Source organism: Lycium ferocissimum, chromosome 3, assembly GCF_029784015.1.
Source record: "Lycium ferocissimum isolate CSIRO_LF1 chromosome 3, AGI_CSIRO_Lferr_CH_V1, whole genome shotgun sequence".
Classification (NCBI taxonomy): Eukaryota; Viridiplantae; Streptophyta; class Magnoliopsida; order Solanales; family Solanaceae; genus Lycium; species Lycium ferocissimum.
In genome coordinates, this window is record NC_081344.1 from 9366588 (window position 1) to 9391169 (window position 24582).

Below are 24582 nucleotides of genomic sequence, written 5' to 3' on the forward strand. Positions count from 1 at the left end.
TAAATGAGTCATTTCCTATAGTTTGATGGCATAAATGAGCCAAACTATTGACGAGTGGCATAAATGAGCCATTTCTGATAGTTGAATGACATATTTAAGCCTTTTCTGTAGTTCAAATAACGAAAGAACTTATGTAATGTATTTAATATTTTCTTCTTCTCCTTCTAGGTAGCTGAAGGAATCAACCGGCATAAAGAATATCAATCCTTAGCGCTTGAACTTTTAATCGGCGTGAATACTGTAGTAGGTAAAATTCATTTCAATTCAGCATGTTCAAGAAGTGCAAACCTAAAAGTAGTAAGTAGTTGTAAAATTTCCTTTTTTTCATGCAAAGGTATGTGCCCCTTTTCTCTAAAGTTTCAACTTTCTTGTAATTCAGTCGACGTAAGTTTCTTAATTATAATCAAGTTGCTAGGAATTAGGTATTCGAATTTATTGAGGATTTTTAGTTTATGATTTTTGTTATACTTTACTGTGGTTGTTAATGGATTTGTATGTAAAAAGATATACTTACATATTATATAAAGGGATTTTGGTCCCTCTTTATACTATAAAAGAGTTAATACATCATCAACTACAAAGAAAAAGAAAGTTAGGAAAGTTTATATGGATCAACGTGCTGGGTTTTTACATAAGGTGCTAGGTGCTAAGCTTATACAGAATTATCTTTTTCTCTTTTGTTAAAGTTTATCATACATAATATTCATATGGATATAGTAGTTGTTAATTTTAGATATAAAACTTTTGAAAATTTGACATGGATACCACTATCCACCATTAATCGATCGACAAAAATAATTTAAAATTATTGATTTACTATTATTAGGTGTGGAACTAATTTCCAGCCAAGTTTGACGGGTGAGGTTTAGGTATTCTGTCTAAATTTAACAATTAATTATAGACTATTTTTGTAGCATCAGATAGACTAAATTTCTTTCTTCATTTTTTTTTTTTTTTGGTTTTTGTCGCTAAAAATTTGAATTATTACTTCGAATTAATAACGAACAAACTTTCTTTTTAATTCGATATTCTACTGACTGAATCATGACAACACTCAGATAGTGTGAAGTCCAAGTTGAGATCTAATATATAAATTATATATAATTTTCATACGTGACAGAACATTTATTATGGAGTTCAAGTCAAATTCTAAAACAACAATTACTGAGACCTATTATACATTTATATATCGTTTTAAAACACGCATGAAACATTTTCTTATAGATCCTTTCTTCTTGACAAATACTAAAAAAACAATTTGACCAATTTGATTTCAAACTATTTAACCTTTTCACAATCGTGGTTTGGATGAAGAGTTGAGGGACTTACCTAATTGAATGTCGATTAGGTCTTTTGAGCTAACTAACTTAGCAAAATAATTCAATTCAATTCAATTCTTTTCCAGATTCATCATATAAATAATATTTATTCAAGTTGACAAAAAAATTAAGATGCTGAAATTTATTTTGGTAAGAAGAGCATTGGTGGGGAAAGAAATATCAAAATAGAGTAAAATCAGTTATAGTATAGTATTTAACATTTTCACTTATTAAATTTTCTCTTGGAACTATATAGGGCTAGCCTTCATTCCCAAATTTTTAAAAGACCAAAAGACTTAATTTCTCCATTTGTATTATTTGATGAAGAATCATTGAAGAATTGTGACAAAGTATTTTCGTAATTTGTTTTATGTATTAGGTACCATAACTAGTAATAAACATTTTCATAAAATATTCTTACATAAGTCCTCGGAAATCACAATCTAAGAATTTTTGTGGGGCATAATCTCATTTTTTATTGAGCTAACTAAATGGAAACGTAATTCATCATTATTACAGTAACTTACACAATTTATTATTTTTTTATTTTATAGCTCAAACACATTTATATTTTAACCAAAAAAAATATTTATATGTTTTTTCTTAAAAGTTGTACTCATTGATGTGATTGACACGATACAACACGTGCAATGCGCGTACACTAAATTAGTATATAACATAATTATTTGTGCTCGGTTCGACTCAAAATAGTATAAAGATAGGTCTAGCTCAGCTTGAGATCAACTCGACTCAAAACAATAAAGAGACATGTTTCACTCAGGTCGAGCTTGGCTGAATGCTTAGGTCTAATTACGACTATATGACATGACAACAAGGCTAAATTATAACATAATTAGTTGTGCTCGGCTCGAGCTCAACTCGAATCAAAGCAATAAAAAAACATGTTTTACTCAGCTCGAGCTCGGCTCAATGCTTAGGTCTAACTATAACTATGTGACATGACAACAACACTAAACTATACTCCCTCCAGATAAAAAAGAATGTCCATTTAGCCTTTTTTTTTTAGGTCAAAAAGAGTGTCCACTTATCAAATCAATAAAGAATTAACCTTATTTTTTCAGATTTGCCCTATTAAGTGTTATGTGATCAAATCTCAATACCTATTTAATTAGGGGCACTTTAATCAAATCCTATTTTTGTCTAGGAGTTAGTATTTTCTTAAGGGGAGCAATTTGCACGATTGCCCTTATTCGGGGATGGTCTTTAATTTTTGTCTCTCAAATTGGTGGTCTTTAATTTTTGCTCTTCGCTAAAAACCCCTTGGTTCGGTTGACCCCCCCCCCCAGTTAAAAATAATATAAAAAATTCGCAAGGTAGATTTTGGATTCGCAAGGCAGAGTTTCAAACTTTACCTTAAGGCAGATTTTGACTGCAAAACCTAAACTCTACCTTAAGGCAGAGTTTTGCCTTCAGGCATAAGGCCAAACTCTACCTTAAGGTAAGAGGTTTGCATTAAGGCAAATTTTTTAATTTTTTTTTTTAGAATTTTGCAAAATTCTACCTTAAGGCTAACTTTTGCACGAATAGGCCTAATTTTGCTACGAAACTCTGTTTTTTTTTTTTTTTAACTGAGACGGGTTTGAACTCCAAACCTCATGGTATTAGGCGAAGGGCAAAAATTAAAGACCAGCAATTTGAGGTTCAAAAATTAAAGACCAATGCCTTTGAAGGGCAATCCGCACAAAAAAGTGTCTTAAGAGGTGTTCAAATTGCTAAGTGAACACTTTTTTTGATCTGAAATAACAATGTAACATAATTAGTTGTGCTCGGCTCGATTCAAAATAGTACAAAGATGGGTCAAGCTCGACTCAAAACAATAAAAAGACATATTTTACTCGACTCAAAACAATAATAAGACATATTTTACTCGTCTCGAGCTCGGATCAATACCTATGCCTAACTAGAACTATATGACATGACAACAATTCAAGAAGTTCAATCAATAATTTAAGTTTGATGGGGAAGTCATTTTCCGGTTAAAGGGAGGTGGCCCTAGAGACCCCTATTATGGTAACGGTGCTGTCAAGATGTTGATTTTGTTCGACGACTTTGCTTTGTTGGTACACATTAATGGGTGTAAATTTACCCAACTACATCATTTATTGTTGTAATGGTGGGGGTCCAATTCAAAATTTTGATGACTTATTTTTCTCTTTTGTGGATTATTATATTTCTGTTATGAGATAACAATATATGAAAGTAATAACAATGAAAAGAAATCTATGCAATTTTACTTGGAAAACCTTAAAGTGAAAAAGAAAATCTCGGTCAGTCACCAACTCTTATTATTTCTCGATGGAAGATGATTACAAAATACAACGAAAAAGCCAAATTTATATCAACTACCAACAACTCCTGCAATCGCCGCAGTCAGGCCCACAAACTTAACAATTTCTATAACTTAATAAGTTATGAAACGGAATCATTATTTTGCATTTTGTCTCCCCACTTTGTTGGGGAATTTGATGATATAAAAAAAATGAGGATTTAGTTCTTTAAAAAGGTAGTCAAAAGCTCCAGAAATTCTTTTTATTCTTAGCAGTTTGGTAATTCTAGTCACCAATCAAACACTAACAAATATTTTTCGAAAAATATTTTCTACTCTCACCAACCAAGTACAGGAAAATAAGCAAGAAAATCTTTTATTATTTAAAAAAAATATTTTCTTTTCCTACCAAACGCTTTTAGTAATCCAATATCTTTTTTACTAGAAAAATAATGATTATAATACGGGGAGAAGATACCAATGGTGGATTCGTAAATGATGACTTTGGTGAAGTGTAGCATTAGTTCTCTTCAGTGGCTGCTCCAATTTTAAATATTAAATAACAAAAGAAAAGAAAAGGCATCAAAGTAATGGAAGAAGATAACTGTTTAAATTACTGCTATGTATCTCAAGTGAAATTATTGTTAGTTAAAATATGGTGGAATAAATAAATAAACAAACAAATAAAGGATGGTCCTTTTCTTGAGCTAATTGTGAAAAAATTGGAGGATTCAGCCTTTAGGTGACCAACAATAATGTTGTACCACTTGTGTTATGGTGCTTTCGTGGTCTCCGTTTCTCTCATTAAAGTCTATTTATTTTTGGTTTCCATTATGTATGAATATTTATCACGTTTTTCGTAAGACTTAATTTGCCTGTCTTCTCATTGTCTTGGTCCTATACTCCTATTTATACCCTTTTGCTTTATTGTTGATCACTCATTGGCTTGTATACCCTTCTATAAAATAAGACGTAAGATTTTTTTTTATTTTTTTTTTTTGTGAGAATATAAGGTTAGCAACATTGGAAAAAGCAAATTATTGGATGAAAGTGAAATCGTACAAGATTACGTAAAATAAAAAATGATTATAACCAGACGGAGGTGCAAGTAGCGCAAATTGATGATAAAATGAGATATTTGCGCTGAATGATTTGGACACATCCTATCTACACTTTTTATTGGAACTTATAGGTGCAATATTATACTCCCTGCGTCCCATAATAAGCGTCGTCTTAGCCAAAAACATGCATATTACAAAATCAATAATGCAATGTGAAGTTTACCAAATTACCCCTATACAATAAAAACAAATCACTTTAACTAACCTCTTGATTAGAGCATGCACAAGAAGTAAACCTTTTGACATTGGGAATCCAACAATACCAAGTTACTATATGCCTTTTCCAATCATCATTTAGATGTTACTTTATTGTTTAAAGATAGAATTGGAAAAAACTAGCCAATTTATGTCTTGATTTCCTAAGATGACACTTATTATGGGATAAAAAAATTTGGCTAAGATGACACTTATTATGAGACGGAGGCAGTAGAAAGGTTAAAGTTTTGGTTGTTAAATATTTTTTTAATTACATTAGGGTAGAGGATGTATACGCTATTGATGGGGTGTGAACTCTTCACCTTCAACTGTGGAAGATACAGAGCTTACAGAGTTAGCCTTCAACCTCAAGGTTAAGTTTTAAGAACACATTGGAAAGATAAAAATAATTAAATTTTCTATGTATAATCATATGATATTCGATATCCACTAACTAGATTAATCTAGATGGATGTCGGGTAGGGTTTATTTAAGGGGAAGGCTGTCTAAATAGAGATTTCTTTATGTTTAGAGTTCGAACTCAAAAGCTCTTACTAAAAGTGAAGGGATCGATCCTTGATAGCGGGAAGGCAAAAGTAAGCCTTTAGAGAGATCTAACTCATTGGAAAAATCTATCTAGGTTCAGTGTTTCAAAGTGGAATCTCAATCTTGCAATTTTTTCTCATTCGAACTTTCTCAATCATATAGCACATCATTTGCATCTGTTATTTCCCATTTGACCTTGTGTAACAGGCCGGTTTGAATATTTCAGAAGAAGATGCATAATGGAGGTAGAACAACAAGATATTTTGTATTTTGAAACCCTACCACCTATTTGTTTTAGAAATTATGTACTAGACCTTGAAGGGACAAATTAAATGTCACTAGATATATCTTTTGTAGGAAGAAGAAAATGATTATTTCACATGTTTGAATGCAAATAGGTTGGGTGGCTTCTGCTTTTAATATGGTTATTTATCATGTGTCAATTAATTGCATGTAGGCTCCATTTTGGTTAGGCTGAAGTGACTATAACATTTTTAAACTTTGCATGAATTGTAACTTTAGTCCCCAAACTATTGATGCACTTCAAGACCCCCTAAACTTGGCTAACTGGATTTTAATTCACCACCGCGCTGCCATGCCACAGCAAGTGGAATGCACTCGCTGTCCACTTGGCATTTTCGTCCTATGTGTCCTCCATGTAGATAAATTATTTTTTTTTAAAATGGTAAAACTGATTTTTTTTTTTTAATAAAAAATCTGAAACAATGGATTTTTTTTTAAATCTGGAATTTTTTTTTTTTTAAATCTGGAAAAGTAGATTTTTAATTAAAATATCTTTAAAAAACGGAAACTTGATATCTTTTTAAAAAGTGTCCTAAAAAATTCAGATTTTCATGATTCTTTTAGGACACTTCTTTAAAAAAGAACTAGAAAACAGTTGATTAAAACTAGAGTTTTATACAAATATGGAAAAACTAATTATTTTTAAAAAAAAAATGTGGAAAACCCTTTTTTTTAAAAAAAAAAATCCCGGTAAATTAGATTGTTTTTTAAATCTAGAAAAAAATTGCCAGTTTTCCACTTCATTCTTAAAAAAAATCAGTGTTCCAGATTTTAAAAAAGTCCAGGCTTTTAATTAAAAATTCAATTTTTCAGATTTTTATTTAGAAAAAATGGCTTATTCATTTTTCCAGATTTTTAAAAAGTCCAGGTTTTTTAATTTAAAAAAAAAATAATCAATTTTTCAATTTTTTTAAAGGGGTTTTGCACATTTTTTTAAGAAAAATTCAATTTTCCAGATTTTTTAATAAAAAATCTAGTCCAAAATTATTTTTTTTAAATGGGTTTTCCACATTTTAAAAAAAAAAAAAAGTTTTTTTTTTTTTTAAAAAAGTATACTTTTTAACGGAGGAAGGGGCTGATTTAGATGTTGGAATAGGATAAAAAATTAAAAAAAAAAAAAAAAAAAAAACTGATGTGGAGCCTCCAACGCACCTGAAAGTGTTTGTGCACACTTGCTGTGCCATGTGGCAACGCGGGGGTGAATTAAAATTCAGTTAGCCAAGCTTAGGAGTGTCTTGAAGTGCATCAATAGTTTGGGAACTAAAGTTGCAATTCGTGTCAAGTTTAAGGGTGTTTTAGTCACTTCAGCCTTTTGGTTATAGAATATCGGCTCAAAAACTGAGATTGTATTATTTTCTTAATTGTGGTGCCCAAGTAGCAACGTACCGGATAACTCTGTAAAAAACTGAGATGGTATCTTGGACTAGAACTGCAATTGAAATCTCTGTTCCTCCTATTACATGCATCGTGTAGCTACTGATTTGGGTTCTGAAATTGATTATTTTAGCCCGCTTGTTTGTGCAGATTTTGGAGCCTACAGATGTTGTATCTGCCGAAGACATAAGTATATAGAAATGTGCTCTCTAAAAACATTCGCTTTCTCTAACATCTTAAGCTTCCACACCAAAATAAAAACAAATGGTCACACAATTCAACGGTCTCAACACCGAAAAAGGAAATACCAATCTTGAAGAATAAGAAGGAAGAGCAAGAAGGACAATGGACTTACCCATAAAGAGAGTACATGAAGAATTGTGACTTTTACATTAGCATACAATTGTATGTGTCAAATAAGCTGTTCAACTTTACAAGGATCACTTGGTCGAACTCTCTCTATTTGAATTATTTTACAAAGCAGAGAAAAATGGAAGAAGTTTTTCCCAAGTTAGAATTTAGCTAGATTTTTCTAGTGGTCATTGAGATCGTGTAGCTTGATCATGGATCCTTAAAAGAGATGGTTGTCCTTAAAACCTCCACAATAGTAATCTCGAATTGAAATCGTCAGCTCCTCAGTTGAGACCAGAGAGACCGATGAAATCAACTTGCCTGTAGAATGGTCTTCCAGAAATCAGGAGTCCATATATCCTGACCAGCTTAACGATATGAATATGTGTATAAGATATGATCAGCAATTCACACCATCACTAGCATAAGCCTAATAGAGTTTGCCAAGATCTGCAAATCCCGACCATTGTAGAGAGTAGAGACTCAAGTACTTGCTCATTTTAAGTCAGACACTATCCTGTTCAATATCCGACTGAAGAAACTTCCATGGTCCCTCTCTTGTTTGTAACCTAGTATTCACAAGTAGTCAAAAAGTCTCACTGAAAGGTAAAAAATTAGGAAAGAAAAGACTATAACGTGAAAATAACGATTTAGACCATATTCCATTTGATGGTGACTTAAACTTCTTGGCCAGTAACCAGGCCATATGAGAGTTTTTAAAAGCTGAAGCTAATTATATCAAAGAGATAAATGATAATCATTGGAGAGACTATAACCTGCATTACTAAAGTAGATTTTGTTCACCTTGGCACAAATGGAATATTATGACTCAAACACGCAAGGACAAAAATCAAATAACCGAGCAAAAGCCTTTGCTTTTTCTCTGCAAATATACAGAAATTTGAGGCTTTGATTCAACCTACAACTTTCAAATGAAGACTAATACAGTCAAAATGGTAAAGAAAGGATGCTTATAATTCATTACAATATCAAGCAACCGACTAAGACTATGCCACTTCATTAACTAAATAACCAAAGAAATGAGAACTAAGACAGCGTTTATGATGAAATGCAACTTGGTTCAATTCGTAAAATTAGCACTCCCTGAGGTTGGCAAAAAAGATAGACACAAAGATTTACCTCAAAAGTCCAGCGACAACTCGCAAGGCCACGAAGAGAAAAAGTCCAGCCCAGACACCAGGAAGACCGAATAATGGCGCAGCCACAAGTAAGAAGATTGAGGAGATTATTCCATTCACAAACTGTTTGTCAAAGATATGAAGCTGAATCAGAAGGAGAGAACATAATCTGACGATATTTTAAATGTTAGTCACAGTTTAGGATCTCACATGAAAGCCACCATCTTTATTTTTCCAAAAGTTGGTTCTTACACTGAATTCTATTAGATACACTGACTAAATTGAAATTATGTTCTAGGGTTTGCTTCATTCATTGTAGCAAAGACCCCTAGCAGATGTTGCCGTGTGGTTATGCTTCAAATAACGAGAGAGTCAAATATACCTACTCTGCAACCAGCATTGGGACAACAATTCGTTACTATGTGTAATCAGCTTCCAGGACAACTTATTGCTTGATCCTTTTTTTACTCTTCTCTAGACTATTCACTCCAGACGTCCTCTTACACGGTTTTGTTACTCAAAAAACAAAAGCCTAACCAGAAATACAGATATCATGTAAAGATTTCATTTTGTTCAACATTCTGATCACCTCATTGAACCATATAGACTCTGCAAACTTTTTTTCCCTTTCAATTTTCCACTAATAGAAATTCAATCAAAGCAAAAATTAACTATATATTTATATATTTAGTAAGTGCCCCAGTGTAAAAGTTTACACTCTTGCACTCTCAATTTGATTCTACTCTAGCTCTATTTAAAGTAGCAGGTCAGAATACTATTCTCTGGGGTGAAAAAACAGAGATATGCAATAATGCTTACCATAGAATATGCAGCAAATTCGAAGTCTGAAACACCATAATAGAGCCCATCAAGAACGAAGGCAATGGCATTTATTGGCTGAGATCCAGCAACAAACTGTCCAATAGATCATATTAATAAGAAAAGATTAAGTAGTTTTCATTCAAGTATCAAGTTAATCCAGATAATAAAACCTGACAACTCTATACAAGGTTAGAAATGACAGCCGTGTAATTACTTCTAATGACCAAAACTAATTAATGATATAGATATTATCTAGCTGGGACAAAAGTAGGAATTGTAGTCTAATGTAATTATATGTCAACTATGGGGAACATGCTAGTGTTTGGGGTTCAAAATCCAAGGGAAGAATGAATTTCATACCAGAGTACCAGATCTGGCAATTTCCAGAACTTCAGAATCCGTGCTGAATAAGCCGGAGAGCGCTCCAAAACCAATGAACAAGCTAAAACCCAAGGCAACTCCTGTCAATGCACCAATCTGACAAGATTCACATAAAGATTAAAAGATGTAACAGGTCAGTGTTTCTGTTATTACTGTTTTCTCTTAAAAGCTGAGTCAGTAATCACGGTTGAAAGTCGATAAAGAGTACAGGGAGTAAGAATGCAAGTTACCTGTAGAACTTTATAAACCACTTCGCGTGCTTGGCCATAATTACCTTGAGAAACTCCACTGGCAAGGAGAGCCTAAAGATCAACATAATAAGAATGCAATCAAGAAAACGAAAGACTAAACTCATATTTCATGACTAAAGATCGAAAGCAATAACTCAATGGAAAATTATCCAAATATGACACTAAATATGATCTCGTTGTGAACTTCATTGGTAACTGACAACCAAAAAGAAATAAAAGTTAAAAGAAGAGATTCAAGAGTTATATGATAGTTCCATTTATTACAGGGAAGCATATTGAGGTCCTAGTTACTAATAAAACTGAATTCACAAGTATTTGGCTTTCATTGAGACGTAAAAACAGAGCTGCTGAGAAACCTTTCTGAAAATTATTCAGTAACGCCAGAAATGACAGCAGAGAAAACAAATAGGTTAGTAAGAGTATACTCACCTGCCCAGCAAGTGCCAAGGCATCAGTTAGCAAGGATACAGCTAGCCAAACTTCAACACAGATCTGGTGACCAGCCATAGGCACGGGGCCCTCTCGTGCTGCCAGTGCTGTTGATAGCGTAGTGGTAATTAGAAGTGCTAAAGTCCTCCCTATTAGAAGGGCCCCTGGAAAAGACAAGAACTAGGTTAACCTAAGATCGGTTTGATCTTTTTTATTTTGAATAAGCTAGAGAATTTCGATATATTCTGATAAAAGTCCACAAGAGAAAATCTTAATTATCTTTTGACAGGCATCAGACATGCAAAATATTCTGCAGTCACTCAAAGACCAAATGCTAGTTTATATCTTTGGTAATGACAAGCCTTTTACTCTGCATTTTTCTTGAAACAGATCTAAAGAATCTGTAAAAGTTGTTAGTTTCATTAAAGGGCAAGAAATTGCATTTATGAAGTATCAGTTCAAAAATGTGATTGATTAAATCATTATAGTTCACTATGATTAAAAAATGAGTTCATGATCACAAAAAGGTTCATATATGATTTTGGTAGAGACATTGGAAAAAATTTCACTTGAATTCATGCTACCCACCCTCCCCCCCCCCCCCCCAACCCCCCACCCTTTTTATTTATTTATTTATTTTTATTTTTTTCAATTTGAGCATCTAAGATAGTGGAATACATGTCAAGCAGCACAGTGACATATATATACTACAGCAGGGATAATTTTGTGTGTTAGGTTTCCTTTTGCAACATAAGGTGCTCTATCCAAACACTGATTTTCCAAGCCTAAAAAGAATATGCCCACCAAATGCAAAATTAAAATGGTCTTGAACTTAACCAAAAGTTTGTATATCATATTAGAGAGAGCTTTAGTTTTTCTAACTTAAATATGTAGAATCGTCATTCCTCCAGTTCTCTATATTCAAATTTAAATGAAATATTCAAATCTTCATATCATTTTTCATTTAAAGTATACATCTTCGACTGTCCATAGTTTTATATGCAGATTTACCAATTTCAAGTTTCACAAGCAGCTGCAATAGGACATTCAGTTGAACAAATTTGAATTTCGTGTCAAACAGATTATCCACACAAATTGGGAGTCTTTTTATGAAAATTCTCTTAGTTAACTACAAAATGTATCCTAATTCGAGTGTTGTTTCAAGAGTCCCCAAGAAAGTACCAGATTTAAGATACTGAGAAAATCTTCCCACGTCAATGTCTGGACCAATAAAAAGAACTTTCCCGTTTAACTTCCACAGAAGGATAGAAGCAGTCAAGTATCTGGTAAAAATGTGGATTAAGCAAAAAATAAGATAAAGAAAATGGACAGGAAGTTATATCATGTACAGAAACTACGGTTTTGGTTTACCGCCACCAACATACTCAGAAATCACAGCAGCAATTGCAGCACCACTAATACCAAAACCAAAGGGGAATATCAAAATTGGAGACAATAATGCATTTAGCAAGTTACCAGCTCCTGACAATCCAGAACTGTTCTTTGTCAGATATGGAAATAGAAGTATCAAGGAAATATAATACTCAAATATTTGAGACATAACAACAAAAGGTCCTATTTATCAGACCATACTGGGGGGCTTTGGGAGAGAGGGGGTGACATCATCAAGCAAAGACATTAATTGGATACTTCTTCTGTCCCAATTTAAAATGCAAGGTGCATCACATAAAATGGGACGGGGAAGTAATATAAAGCCATTTTCTAGGCATATCTCAGAAGGTAGTAGCATTTCCAATAGTTGTTTCTCTATAGTTAAATGAGCTAAACAAGTCTTCAATAGAAGCTGATCTTATCCCAACTTCACCAAGATGTATAAAATTTAATGAAATCAAACGTCTACAGTAGTGCCTGCTCACCTATATTTTCGGAACTGCACCTATGAAGGAAAACTTACTGTATAATATACAGCATTTAGCTCAACTAAAAGGGGGTACATGTAAACAAAACATTTCCATCTCAACTTTTCCAATGAATTCGGAATTTTTTATCCAAACAGCAACTTTACAGCTAGAAGCAGTTATCTGCGAACAATCTATAAATAATATTTACGAAACAGGATTATCAGGCACAAGACGTAAGGACGGATTTCACTTGGATTTTCTTTATATAGATCAGAGAAGTATTTGGGTATCTTTGATACTTGCCAACAGCATATAAAGGAGTTTTTGTGTCCTTAAATCCACGAAATGTTCCTTGAGCAGCAAGTGCTATAACGATCGGCGGAGCTCCAAAGGCCCGCATTGTAAGGAATTGCTCAGCTGGTACACGCATTGGTGAATCCTGTGACACATCAACAATCCCAAATAGACTTACACTGAATATCTTCGGCAAAAAACAATACACAACAGAATAGGGGGAAGTCCAAACTTCATATTCCAATTCTAAGTTGAATATTTTTGCCCTCATTTTAAGTAGATTATACGGTGGTCAATGTTATATAAGATTTGATTGTTAATATGTCATTCTCCATGTTATGCTGCCCAAACAAAAGTGCCTCAATAGCTTACAACTTGGAAATAGGAAGAGAAAATTTAGCGCTCGTGCTAGAAGATAATTTCGTTTTCCAAATAAAGACATACAACAGATATACCCATGGTATTCATCAGGAAACCGGAGCCGACAGAAAGTCCAACAGCTTCCGCAATGCCAAGGCCAAGGGCTAGTAGTAACGAAGTTGATACTGAAGGAAGTAGTATCTTGCTTTGTGAATCAGGTGAACTATCTAGTTTAAGAACAAAAACATAACTCATATCAGGTGAATGCAGAATGTTTGATAAACTAACCATAGTTGCTTTGACAAACAATCACCTTTAGCAATTAATGCCTGCTCTTCAGCAACGAATGAAGTTGTGACATTGAGCAAAGGAACATTGAACAATTTCGAGATGAGGTTGAAAACTGATACACAAATACCTACTGCTGCTAATTCAACTGAACCTACAAAACATATGCATAGATAAGTAAGACAAATATGGACCAGAATGTTGTACTACATCAATAACATTTCAAAATGTTATTCCCCTCTACTCTATTTCTGCCATCTCATTCTCAGGACCTATTTTCTTAAAGTGGGACCAAATCTTCTAACTGAACTTTAGTTGGGGTCCATTTATACACTATTTGAGCTTGTTTTACATTTACGAAATTGTGAATGATTGGGTAAAGCACATTCGTTCAAAGAGCTGGTGAGGACTTAGTTCCCATCCGGAAAACGTAGTAAGCTGGGAGAAAGACATTCATATTGTTGGGTGTGCGACAAAGTCCCACATTGGTAGCTAAAAAAATTGGGAAGCTACATATAAGGTGTAGGATCTCTTAATGGTGTGAGGCCTTTGAGGAAAACAGTGTGGTTTGTTCCAAAGTGGACAATATCACACCATGTAAAGAGTATCTTTGGGCTGATTTAGCCCAACACATACATTCCCCACCCACGGGATTATAACTTTCATCTTAATCCTATTAACTATATTGCATATAAAATCAAACAAGTTATCGCTTTCAGCAGCGAGGTTTCAATCACACCAGCTAGTCATACTATTATACTATGATCCCTTAGCAGAGGCAAGGATTGGAATTCAATATCGGTTCACTGGAGAAAAACAAACCATAACAAAGAGGTGATACTAATTATACCTAAATGTCCAACAAATGCAGTATCAACAAGTGAAGTAATGGGATCAGAAGCAAGAGCTAACGCCGCGGGCAACGCAATGGACACAATATCCCATCCAATTCCATCAAATTTCACCACTTCCCTGGAATAACCCAACACACAAATCAGTTAAGAGAAAAACACAAACACAAAAAAAAAAATACTCCATCCATTTCAATTTGTTTGTATGGTTTTAACTTGGCACGGAGTTAAAAGTAAAGAAGGCTTTTGAATCTTGTGATCTTAAATTAAAGATATGTACTCCCTCCGTCCCAATTTATGTGACACTATTTGATTTGGTACAGTATTTAAGAAAGAAAGGAAGACTTCTGAAATTTGTGATTCACAAAGTCTTACACGTTTGTGTAACCGTAAATCTGCCATTATTTTTTAGACACACTAAAAAGGAAAGTATGTCATATAAATTGGGACAAAGGGAGTAGAACCTACCAAGTATCCTAATAGCCTGTTTGGCCAATATTCTAAAATCAGCTAAAAAGTAATTTGTATTTAGCCAATTAATTTAAAAAACGTTTTAGAGCGGCAATTAGTGTTTGGCCAAACTTTTAAAAAGCGCCTCTAAGTATATTTTTTTTAAAAAATGCTTTCGGGGAAAAGCTACTTTTTTAATTTCTAAAAAACTGCTTCTGCTACTCCCAAAAATACTTATTTTCTTTCAAAAATTTAGCCACACACCTTATTTTTTTAAAATAAGCACTTTTGGCCAAACAGGCTATTAGACATGTTATGTGAAAATTTGAAATTAAAGAGTTGCAAAAAAAGAAAAGATTTTTTTTTTTTTTAAACGAACTAAAAAGGAAAGTAACGCAAACAAATTGACACAGATGGATTAATAAATAAATAAAAAGCAAGTGTGTCGAAGATGATACAGCAAGGAAGTGACTGAATCCAACAATGATGATGAGGAGGAAGATGGAAGATCCGGGTCGGGTCCCGGGTCATGGTCCGGACTCTTGACCCGACTTTCCTCGGAATCAGAATTTGAATCATGAATAGAATTTTGGGATAGAGTTGTAGGATTTTTGTCTCTTGAAGATTTAATGAGTGAAGTACGGAGTCGAGCTGAGCAATTACTAGTATTTTTCCTAAGTTGAAGAGTAGTACAGTAGCAGAAATAACTGTAATTATGATTCTTCTGCTGAAATGAATGTGTAATTAACGGATTCATATATTGGTTGTGAAGAGCAAACGCCATAGTTTCTAATTGTGGAAGAAAAAAAAAATGTAAAGGAGGTGTTTGAATAGAATCTGAGTTTTTAGATTCTATTTTGGGGAAGAAAGGTGAATATTAGTTTTGTTTTTGGTTATCAACTGAAATTAACGGCTGGAATGAGAGTTGTTTAGTAAAATATCTCACCAAATATTTTGTAAAGTAGAGTGCAACGACACGAGGGCGCCAAAATTTGTGGCTCATACACCCTTTTAACTCTTTTTCCCAACAATCTTTTTAGACCGACTACAACTGTACAACATTATATCATTTGTCCCGCGATGTTATTTGGTTTGTTATAACGATTGTACACAAATAACAGTATTTCATATTTAAAATTTATTGGATCATTCTAAACAAAAATTACCCAAAAAAATTATTTTTTCAATTCTTTTATATTTTAAAAGATCAATAGATTATTTAACTGGCTAAAAGAATGTAAGATGGTATGTGCGGAAAAATGACATAATTTCACTTGTTCCAAGTTCAGGATTTAATTTCTCCCGTTACAAGTTCAAGAGTCTTTAACATTTTAGATTTCTCATTGGAACTTATAAAATCATTAAACTTATATTTTAATAAAATATATTTTTTTGTATTGCTTTTTGGTTATTATAAAATAATAAATACAAAGATATTTTAGTAAGTCTGTTATAGAAAAGTAATTCCGCAAAAAGTATATCGTTATAATGATATTATTATTATAGGTAACAATTGCTATAGAGCTGTAAAATATATTATAAAATTCGATTATGAAGAAAACTTGTTTGTAATAGTGAATATTATCGCAAAAAGTGATTGTTATAACTTATAAAGAAGGTCGACAGTAAAGGTAAAGTAACAATTTGATGTTAAATTGCTTCCAATTGTAAAAGGGTGTTCTTTTTTAAATAGACTATTAAAACAGAATGCTATATAAAATGAAACGTAGGGATTATTAGACGAAAATATTGAGACTTTGACACTTGTATTAGACCACTTATTCCGTTGGAAAGAATACATCTTTGTTTAGTGCTCTGAATTTCAAAGAAGTTTCTGCATCTCTACAAAGTCATTTTTCATTCTTCTATTTTTCAAATGCACCCTTATATTTCTAGTTTGAAAATCTCGTATACCTCTTCAATCCGTTTACGCTACTAAAAAACTACTTCAGTGGATAATTATGGTGCTAGTTCCAAACTTTAGGGACCAATTAGACGACTAGGGCGTTCGTTTGACAACAAGGTGAAGAAGATTCTGGCCAAATGTTACATAATTGCACAATATTTACAAACAAAAACCAATACAAATAGGAAGATATGGAAATTACCAAATATTGCACATATTCTCATTGAAAATAAAAGAAAGTGAGAAGCCATTCGTTTTCCATTTGTTACATTCCACCAAATTTAAACTTGCATAGGAGTCGTAGTCCCCCAATAATATTTCACAAAACTCATGTATGAATCTATGTACGTGGTTCGTGGTATACACTCATTTAAATAGAAATTCTCTTGCGCATGACGTCCCAGCCCAATTTGAGCAAACCTCAGCTAATTCAAGGGGTATATACTAATACCTCCCATCAGCACTGGCATCCAAAATCACCAAACTATCAGAGCGAACTCAAAAGAAAGAAGCATCTCTCTTTTAAACCTTGAGGTTCAAGATTCTGCTTCAATACTCACAGACGAAATACGCCATGCTCATTTGAGATATACATTATGTTCCACTTGTGAACTTTTCTTTTCTCTTTTCTCCAAATAGTGGAAAAATTACCTACAAAGTGTACCTGTTTTTTCACAAAAATTGAAATAGCAACTCATTCCATACATCAGGCACGCCAGGCAAGCACCAATGGATGCAATCCGAGTAACTTGCAGGGTCTGCTAATCTCTCAGGAGTCAGCGCCTCCCAAAACTTACGGTAGATGGAAGGGTGGCCGTCTTTCCTGTATTCTGAGAGCTGAGTAATGTTGAGAACGTTAACCTTTGAGCCCAACCTAGCGAGCGTCCTCTCCACCATCTGCATTGTGGGCAAGTCGGAATCTACGCCCCAGTATGTTCCATTTATGGGCAGCTTCTCGTTGTAGCAGTTTCCTTCACTTCCTGGTTCCCATTCTCCTTTCCTGTACGTTGAAAGAAGAAAACAAGAAAAGATACGATTTTTACAGTAGGGAAGAGATATGAAGAATCTTAACCAAGAAAAGAATCTTTCATGTTGGATTTCCAGCAATTGGCTGTATTAAAACATAAAATTAAATGATTTGGCCCTTTGACCCCAATGAGTACTAGAAATGTATAATTAGAATGGTCACTTGCCCCGCACGCAAGGGTGTGGCCTAGTGGTCGATGAAGTGGGAGGAGAACCATGAGGTCTCGGGTTCAAATCCAGCGGAAACAAAACACTACGTGATTACTTCCCATCTGTCTAAATGGACAGAGTTACCTGGTAACTGTTGTTGGTGGGAGATAGAGAGAATCCCCTGAAATTAGTCGAGGTGCGTGTAAGCTGGCCCAGACACCACGGTTATCAAAAAAAAAAAAAAAAAGCTCACTTGCCCTTGCTCCTCACAGTTTCATATCTTGTAATCAGAAATGCACATATATAGGCAAATGAATTGAGAGCTTTAGGTTCTGTGCAAACTTTTGATCTGTTCAGTTAACCAACAAAGTTTGATCTGGATTGACAATCTAACTAAAAAGTTTACATCAGCTAGTTAACATTAGATGCAAAAATCTACTTACACAAAACATGCTGCTTTCGATCTCCTAATTAGTTCATATATAATAACCAAAATTGATTCTAAACTTCGGAATACAGTCAAATCCATGCACTGTGCCTCAGAGTCAACAAAGCACACTAGTAACAAACAAAAACTATGTCAAGTTTGACAACTAATTAACACTTTTGTAGTTGAGTACTTAGGGGTTGTTCGATATGGAGGAAAATGTTTTCCAAAGACAATGTTTTTCTGGAAAATGTGTTCTTGGAAAATAAGTGAATTTCTACTCATTTTCTCATGTTCGTTTGGGTAGTGAAAAATAAGTGAATTTCTTACTTATTTTCTCATGTTCGTTTGGTTCGTAGAAAATATTTTCAGAAAAATACCCACCCAAGCCCTGCCAACTCCACCCCAACCGCACCTTCCCATACCACTCCTGGCACCCCCCACCCCCCAAAAAAAATTTTTTTTTTTTTTGAAGTTTTTAAATTTTTTCTGGGGAGTGGGGGGGTGCAAAAAATCAAAAAAAAAAAAAAAAAAATTCAAAACTTTTTTTTCAAAACAATTTTTTTTTTTGGGGGGTGGGGTGGGGGTGAGTGTTGGGTCGTGGGGTGGAGGGTGTGTGGGGTGGGGGTGGTGGGTGGAGGTGCGTGGGATGGGGTTGGGGTGGTGGGAGTGGTTTGGGTTTGGTGGTTGGGGGTGGGTTGCGAGACAAGGTGGGAGTGGCATCGGTGGAGGACAAGATGCGGGAAGCGAGGCTGAGATGGTTTGGGCATGTGAAGAGAGAGACACGATGCTCCGGTGCGGAGGTGTGAGAGGTTGGTATGGATGGTTTCGAGAAGAGGTAAGGGAGGTCGAAGAAGTATCGGGGGGGAGAGGTGATTAGACGATTTGACACGGTTTCACCACCGAGGATATGACCTTAGATAGGAGGTTGTGGAGGACTCGATTAGGATAGAAGGCTAGGTGGCTTACCCTTTCACCATAGTAGTTGCGGTTTTGCTATTTGTTTATTGCCTTTTGGTTTATGCATTTGATTTGCCGCTTATATTTGTTTGGCCGTTGTACTTTGATTATTCTATTTATCTATAGTAGTTAATGCTCCTTTCTTTCCTGATCTGTTCTACCATGACTTTCTCGCTTTTGTATTCGTGTTATCATATTGTTTTCGATATGCTTGGCCCTATCCGACCTTTTGTCTTGTTTTCCTCTTGTCTTCCTCTCTATTCTCTCTCGAGCCGAGGGTCTTTCGGAAACAAACGCCTTACCTTTCAAGGTGGGGGTTAGGTCTGCGTACACTCTACCCTCCCCAGACCCCACATGGTGGGATTATACTGGGCTTGTTGTTGTTGTTGTTGTTGTTGGTTGGGGGTGGGTTGCGTGGTGGTAGGGTAGTTGGTGAAATGTACTTGTGGACTTGTTTTCCCTACTTTTATTAGGGAAGTCATTTTCCCCATTTTAGAAGAACTTATTTTCCTAAACAAAATATTTTCCAAAATTTGTGACTAAACGAACATAAGAAAATTGAAAAACATTTTCCGGAAAATGTTATTCCTCCAAACCAAACACACCCTTAAAGTAAGCTTTTTAGCAATAAAAGAAGAGCTCCTCACTTACGTGAAATGTGTAGGGGACATAGTGACAAAAAAGACCTTCTTCGCAGGATCAACATTGGAATCCACCCAATTTGCCCAGGCTTCCATAGCTAACTCCATGCCTCCCACTCCATCTATTTCCTCGCAAACTCCATTTTCTTCAGTACTCCATCTAAATAAGCAATGGAACTGATAAGAATGCAAGTTTTCTTCAAGAAATATCCATTTATTCTAAACCAGAAATGTGAATACTTTTAATCGTTCTTTGTAAGCTCAAAGTTAATAATATGAAAATATATGAAATAGGTCAATCCAACAAGCAAGACTCCTCTTTTTCAGCTTTTCATCTTTTAAATTTTCATTCATTAGTTTCCTGAGATGTCAAATATTAAGGCATATTTGCTGAAGTCATGACCTAATTAGAGTTCATACTTACGATAACTTAACAGGGCCCTGTCTCCACCAAAGATATGAATTGAAGACCAATATATCGGCATGCATCCATTCTGATGAATGCCTAAGAAGTGAATCTGGACGCAGTATTCGCTCAGACAGTCTATGATCAACTGGATCATCAGAATTTGATTCGACAAGTAGTGGGGCCCAAAGAAATTCTATGGTGGCGTTGTATTCCTGTCATCAACATAGAAACACTTGAATTTAGTAACAGATGTTAAATTATCTTGACAAAACCATCACCATCTGCATCTACCAAAATACTGCTAAATTTACTTTTACACTGTATAGCCGCCCACCAAAATAATAGCCAACAAATGTATATTTTTTGTACATTAATATATAGTAATATACATATTTTATATTAATAGTATATAATTTTTTGTATATTTGACTACTGAATGTATTTCTTTTTGTCCAACCAGCCAAATGTGTAACTTTCCCTTAAATTTAAGTCAAACTTGAGATCATATAAAGTTTGAGATCACTTAGTTGAATGATACATTTCATATACTGAATTATAAGTTCACTTGACCTCTGCTCTAAATATTGAAAGGTGGGCCTGTGGTGTCATGAACTTCTTATCAGTTGGAATAACAGATTGCATTAGACACACCATCGATATCCACTGTCCTCTATTCAATGAGTCTCCCACAAACATTAGTCTCTTCCCCCTTAATTTTTCCCACATTTCGGTCACATTCCACCTGTGTATCAACGTTAACAAGTCAATAAACATGAACAAGCAAGAGACAACAATTTCTAGAACATAATACAAGAATTCAGGGTGAGATTTACTAATCTGAGATTTTATCATTTGGATAGTATTAAGATAGTACTCACGCATATTCTTTCATCTATCGTTACAATTGGTTCATGAGTGTTATTATACTTAGATTTTGGTTTCTGTGAACCATATAGATGCTCTTTTGTCTAAATTTTAATATTTCTCCCTCCAGTCCAAAATAATTGATGTGTTTAAGTTTGGGCACATGGATTAAGGAATTCACTTACTCCTAGAAACCAAGAGGAATTTTGACTAAAATACCCTTGGTTATGATTTTCTTTTCTTTCTAGGTTGACATAATTATCATTAAATTTGTACAATGAATGTGTCAAGGGCAAATTTGGGAAAAAGTTACCTTCTTAGTTTTGTGAAACATCAATTATTTAGGACCAACTTTTAGAGGCTAAAACATCATAGTACTCCCTCCGTATCAATTTTTCTATCTTTCTTTTCCATTTTAGTCTATTTCAAATAGAATGTCACTTTCTATATTTAGTAACTTTTTACACCCAACATCTCTAAAGGGCATTTTGGCACACTTCACACATCTCTAATTTAAAACCACAAGATTCAAAAGTGTTCTTTATTTTTTTAAACTTCATGCCGAGTCAAACTAAGAGAAACAAATGGAAACGGATGGAGCAGTAAACTTGGTTCTGCATAAACAGGTACAATTACAAATGACATATTACACAAAAGCAGAAAGAAAAATCAAAATTTACCTCTTCAAATTGCAGTTATGAGGTTGCCATCTCCAGTATTGGTACTCCAGATCTTGCCTACCATGCTTATGGCACGCCAATTGATCAGACATATAAGGACAACTAGACTCTTTATACAGTGGATGTGAACTATTATCAAACACCCATTCCCCAGAAAAATAATCACACGTTTCCGGCATTTCTCTCCGGCCACCGCCCTCCGGTTTAAAGCTATCCCATTCAGCTCTCTTTCCACTATACTTCACAGTAGAATGACAAGCACTAGATTTATCCAAAGGCACTACAAACACCAGAAAAATCACCTCAGCTGGACTCAAATAAACAAACATCAAAGCTTTTTTTAGGGCTTTTTTCATTTTTGGCCCTGTTGGCCGAAATTAATTACCGGCCCTAGCCAAAGTGCACAAAAACGTGTACACTGAATATGTATGTTATATGCATTTTTTTGTATACTACATGTATAGTTTGTGTATATAATGTGTATATTAGATGTATATTTATACTTAATACTATACAAAGCATATACATTTCCTGGCTATTACTCCCTCCATCCATTTTTACTTGTCCATGTTTGACTTGACACACCCTTAAGGTGCAATAAATAAAATGGCAATTTTACTATATCTTCCCTAATTATTATAAATCATCTAAATAATTGAAATCAACCAAACATACTTTAAAAGCTGTGCGGCCAATAACAATTCTTTGAAGTTTCTAACTCAATATTAATAATAGGTATGAAGTAAAATTGAACATCTATTTTTAGTATACTGTACAAGTCAAAATGGACGGTAAAGCCTGTAATTTTACTGGTTACTCCCTCTGTCTCAAATTATTTGTCGCTATTTCGTTTTACACGTCCCTTAAGAAATATTAATTAGGAGGAATATTTGACTAACTTCACCCTTATTTATGTCTAAGTTATAATCTCTCCATTAAATATTTACTCTATTTATGTATACAAAATTCTACTAAGGGTAAATGGGGAAAAAATAATTAATTGTGCGTTGAACTCCTAAAACACACTACTTTTAGTAACCACGACAAATAATTTGAGACGCAGGGAGTATTATTTTTTGAGGGATCTAAAAATGTAATTACCTTTTTTATTGCAAGATATTTGAAATAATAACTCAAAAGGCTCCTTGTTTCTGAACTCCAATTTCAAGAAAATGCAGAAAAGACCCCATTTTCAAAAATCCACAAACAAGCCCGTGAAACAAAAAAAAATGTCAAAAAAAACAAAAACAAAAAAAAAAAAATCTGACCTGGGGGTTTTCTTGGAAGGGTGAAATTTACAGTATGGCTAGATTGGAACAAAGGGTCATCTTCTTCTTTAGATGAATCACCAACATGGGTCGTGTGTTTTGAATGAATTTCATGAATGTTAATTTCGTTATAAAGAATAGAGAAAACTATGAACACAAAGAAGACCAGTGCTATGAGAGGATATTGTGTTCTTTTCTTCGGCCATTTCTGCATTATGTGTGAGAGAGAAAAAGGTTATTTTAGAGAGAGAAAGAGAGAAGACTGAGAGAATGTTGATTGACTATAGTCTAATTATGCAATTTGGACAGCTGACCATGACACCCTTTTTAAATCTGGAACAACTTCAATGAATATAAGCTTATTAGGATTAAAATATGATTTTCATGATTCTGTTTGCTTATTTGGCAAAAACTAAGTAATTAGGATTAGAACGGATTGTTGCATTTGCCCCTCAATTGTTCATAAACTCTTATTTTAGTCATTGTGATGTACACTCCCTCCGATCAATTTTACTTGTCGTCCTTATTTAAAATGGATGATTCAAAATAATTGTCATTTTTTAGAATCAAGATATAATTAACCATTAGTTTAATTGGGAGAAAGATTAATATGGTGAAAAAAAAGGAGTATTAATTGGGATCAAAGAATAAATAAGAATAATTTAATCAAATTACCCTTCTAGTTAATATTTTTTTAAGGAGCATACAAAAAAAAATATGACAAGTAAAACGGACTGAAGAGAGCACTCACCGTGTCCTAATTTATGCGACACACTTTCCTTTTTAGTTTATCTCAAAAAGAATGTTATCTTTCTATAATTAGAAATAACTTAACTTTAAAACTTTTTTTTTTTTAATGAAATGAGTTATAGTCATACAAATGTTTAAGGTTTATTTTAGGACACAAATTTAAAAAAAAAAAAAAAAATCTGAAGTTTTGTGCCTAGTAAAATGGTGCCATATAAATTGAGAAGAAGGAAGTATACGGCTCAGCAGTGTACTTTTAATTAATTGCAATATACACTTTAGTTTCAATACAATTTGTGAATTTTACAAATTTAATAAATTATTTAATTACTCTTGTATTATGTTGAATATTGTTACTCTATATTCAAAGGATAATTACTTCTAGAAATGATCTAAATCTGAGATATTTCTTATATAAAGCGATCAAAATCACACGTTTGAATTAATTAATGATTCAAATATACTTAATTTGTATTATTTATAAGAATAAAAATCAGAATTCATCAATAACTGGAGGGGCCAAAGTGTTATTATCCCTATATTAAAATACAGTTAAATTCTGGTTTTATTAAAAATGGAGAGGATCCACCTTATTGATTCCCTTGATAACGTGCTAACTACGAAGTTTTTTGCGAATTACATACTGTTATAATTTATAACGTGGTTCCCATTACAATTAGTAATTTTTTTGCTTTACGATTTCTCCATATTCTTTTCACTATTTTGGCAAATTATGAACTCTTTGCTTAACATTTTTATAAGGCCTTTAATCATGTCCCCTTTTTTTTTTCCTATTTTCTTTGTACTTTATCAACATTTTTGTTAATTACGGTCGACATATGAGATTAGGTTGAAATTTCTTGTGAGCATAAATTAGAAGT

The 24582-nt window shown here is 33.8% G+C and overlaps 2 protein-coding genes across 2 annotated transcripts; both read right to left on the minus strand.

Moving 5' to 3' along the window:
• Positions 1–7516: 7516 nt before the first annotated feature.
• Positions 7517–15465, minus strand: LOC132049618 (protein DETOXIFICATION 44, chloroplastic). Its single transcript, XM_059440490.1, has 13 exons — positions 15082–15465; positions 14173–14294; positions 13348–13476; positions 13119–13261; positions 12684–12819; positions 11904–12000; positions 11701–11801; positions 10519–10682; positions 10069–10140; positions 9818–9934; positions 9455–9550; positions 8637–8758; positions 7517–8065 (listed from the first exon to the last, which is right to left on the minus strand). Exons 1-13 carry the CDS (start codon positions 15405–15407, stop codon positions 8002–8004), a joined length of 1689 nt encoding a protein of 562 aa, XP_059296473.1. The 5' UTR covers positions 15408–15465; the 3' UTR covers positions 7517–8001.
• Positions 15466–17045: 1580 nt separating this feature from the next.
• Positions 17046–23238, minus strand: LOC132049619 (protein trichome birefringence-like 35). Its single transcript, XM_059440491.1, has 6 exons — positions 22955–23238; positions 21687–21966; positions 20713–20884; positions 20158–20354; positions 19744–19893; positions 17046–17529 (listed from the first exon to the last, which is right to left on the minus strand). The coding sequence occupies exons 1-6, from the start codon at positions 23166–23168 to the stop codon at positions 17202–17204; spliced, it is 1341 nt and encodes a 446-aa protein (XP_059296474.1). The 5' UTR covers positions 23169–23238; the 3' UTR covers positions 17046–17201.
• Positions 23239–24582: the final 1344 nt, after the last annotated feature.

What these genes read in the sequence shown, in the direction of transcription:
- LOC132049618 (XM_059440490.1), bottom strand. Translation starts at nt 15,407, where the DNA reads ATGGCGTTTGCTCTTCACAACCAATATATGAATCCGTTAATTACACAT. An exon ending in ATACCATGGGTATATCTGTT is followed by an intron (nt 12,820 to 13,118) that starts GTATGTCTTTAT and finishes GATGTGTCACAG; the next exon opens with GATTCACCAATGCGTGTACC. An exon ending in AACTCCTTTATATGCTGTTG is followed by an intron (nt 12,001 to 12,683) that starts GCAAGTATCAAA and finishes CTGGATTGTCAG; the next exon opens with GAGCTGGTAACTTGCTAAAT.
- LOC132049619 (XM_059440491.1), bottom strand. Translation starts at nt 23,168, where the DNA reads ATGCAGAAATGGCCGAAGAAAAGAACACAATATCCTCTCATAGCACTG. An exon ending in CAGGGCCCTGTTAAGTTATC is followed by an intron (nt 19,894 to 20,157) that starts GTAAGTATGAAC and finishes TTGCTTATTTAG; the next exon opens with ATGGAGTACTGAAGAAAATG. An exon ending in ATGTCCCCTACACATTTCAC is followed by an intron (nt 17,530 to 19,743) that starts GTAAGTGAGGAG and finishes TTCAACGTACAG; the next exon opens with GAAAGGAGAATGGGAACCAG.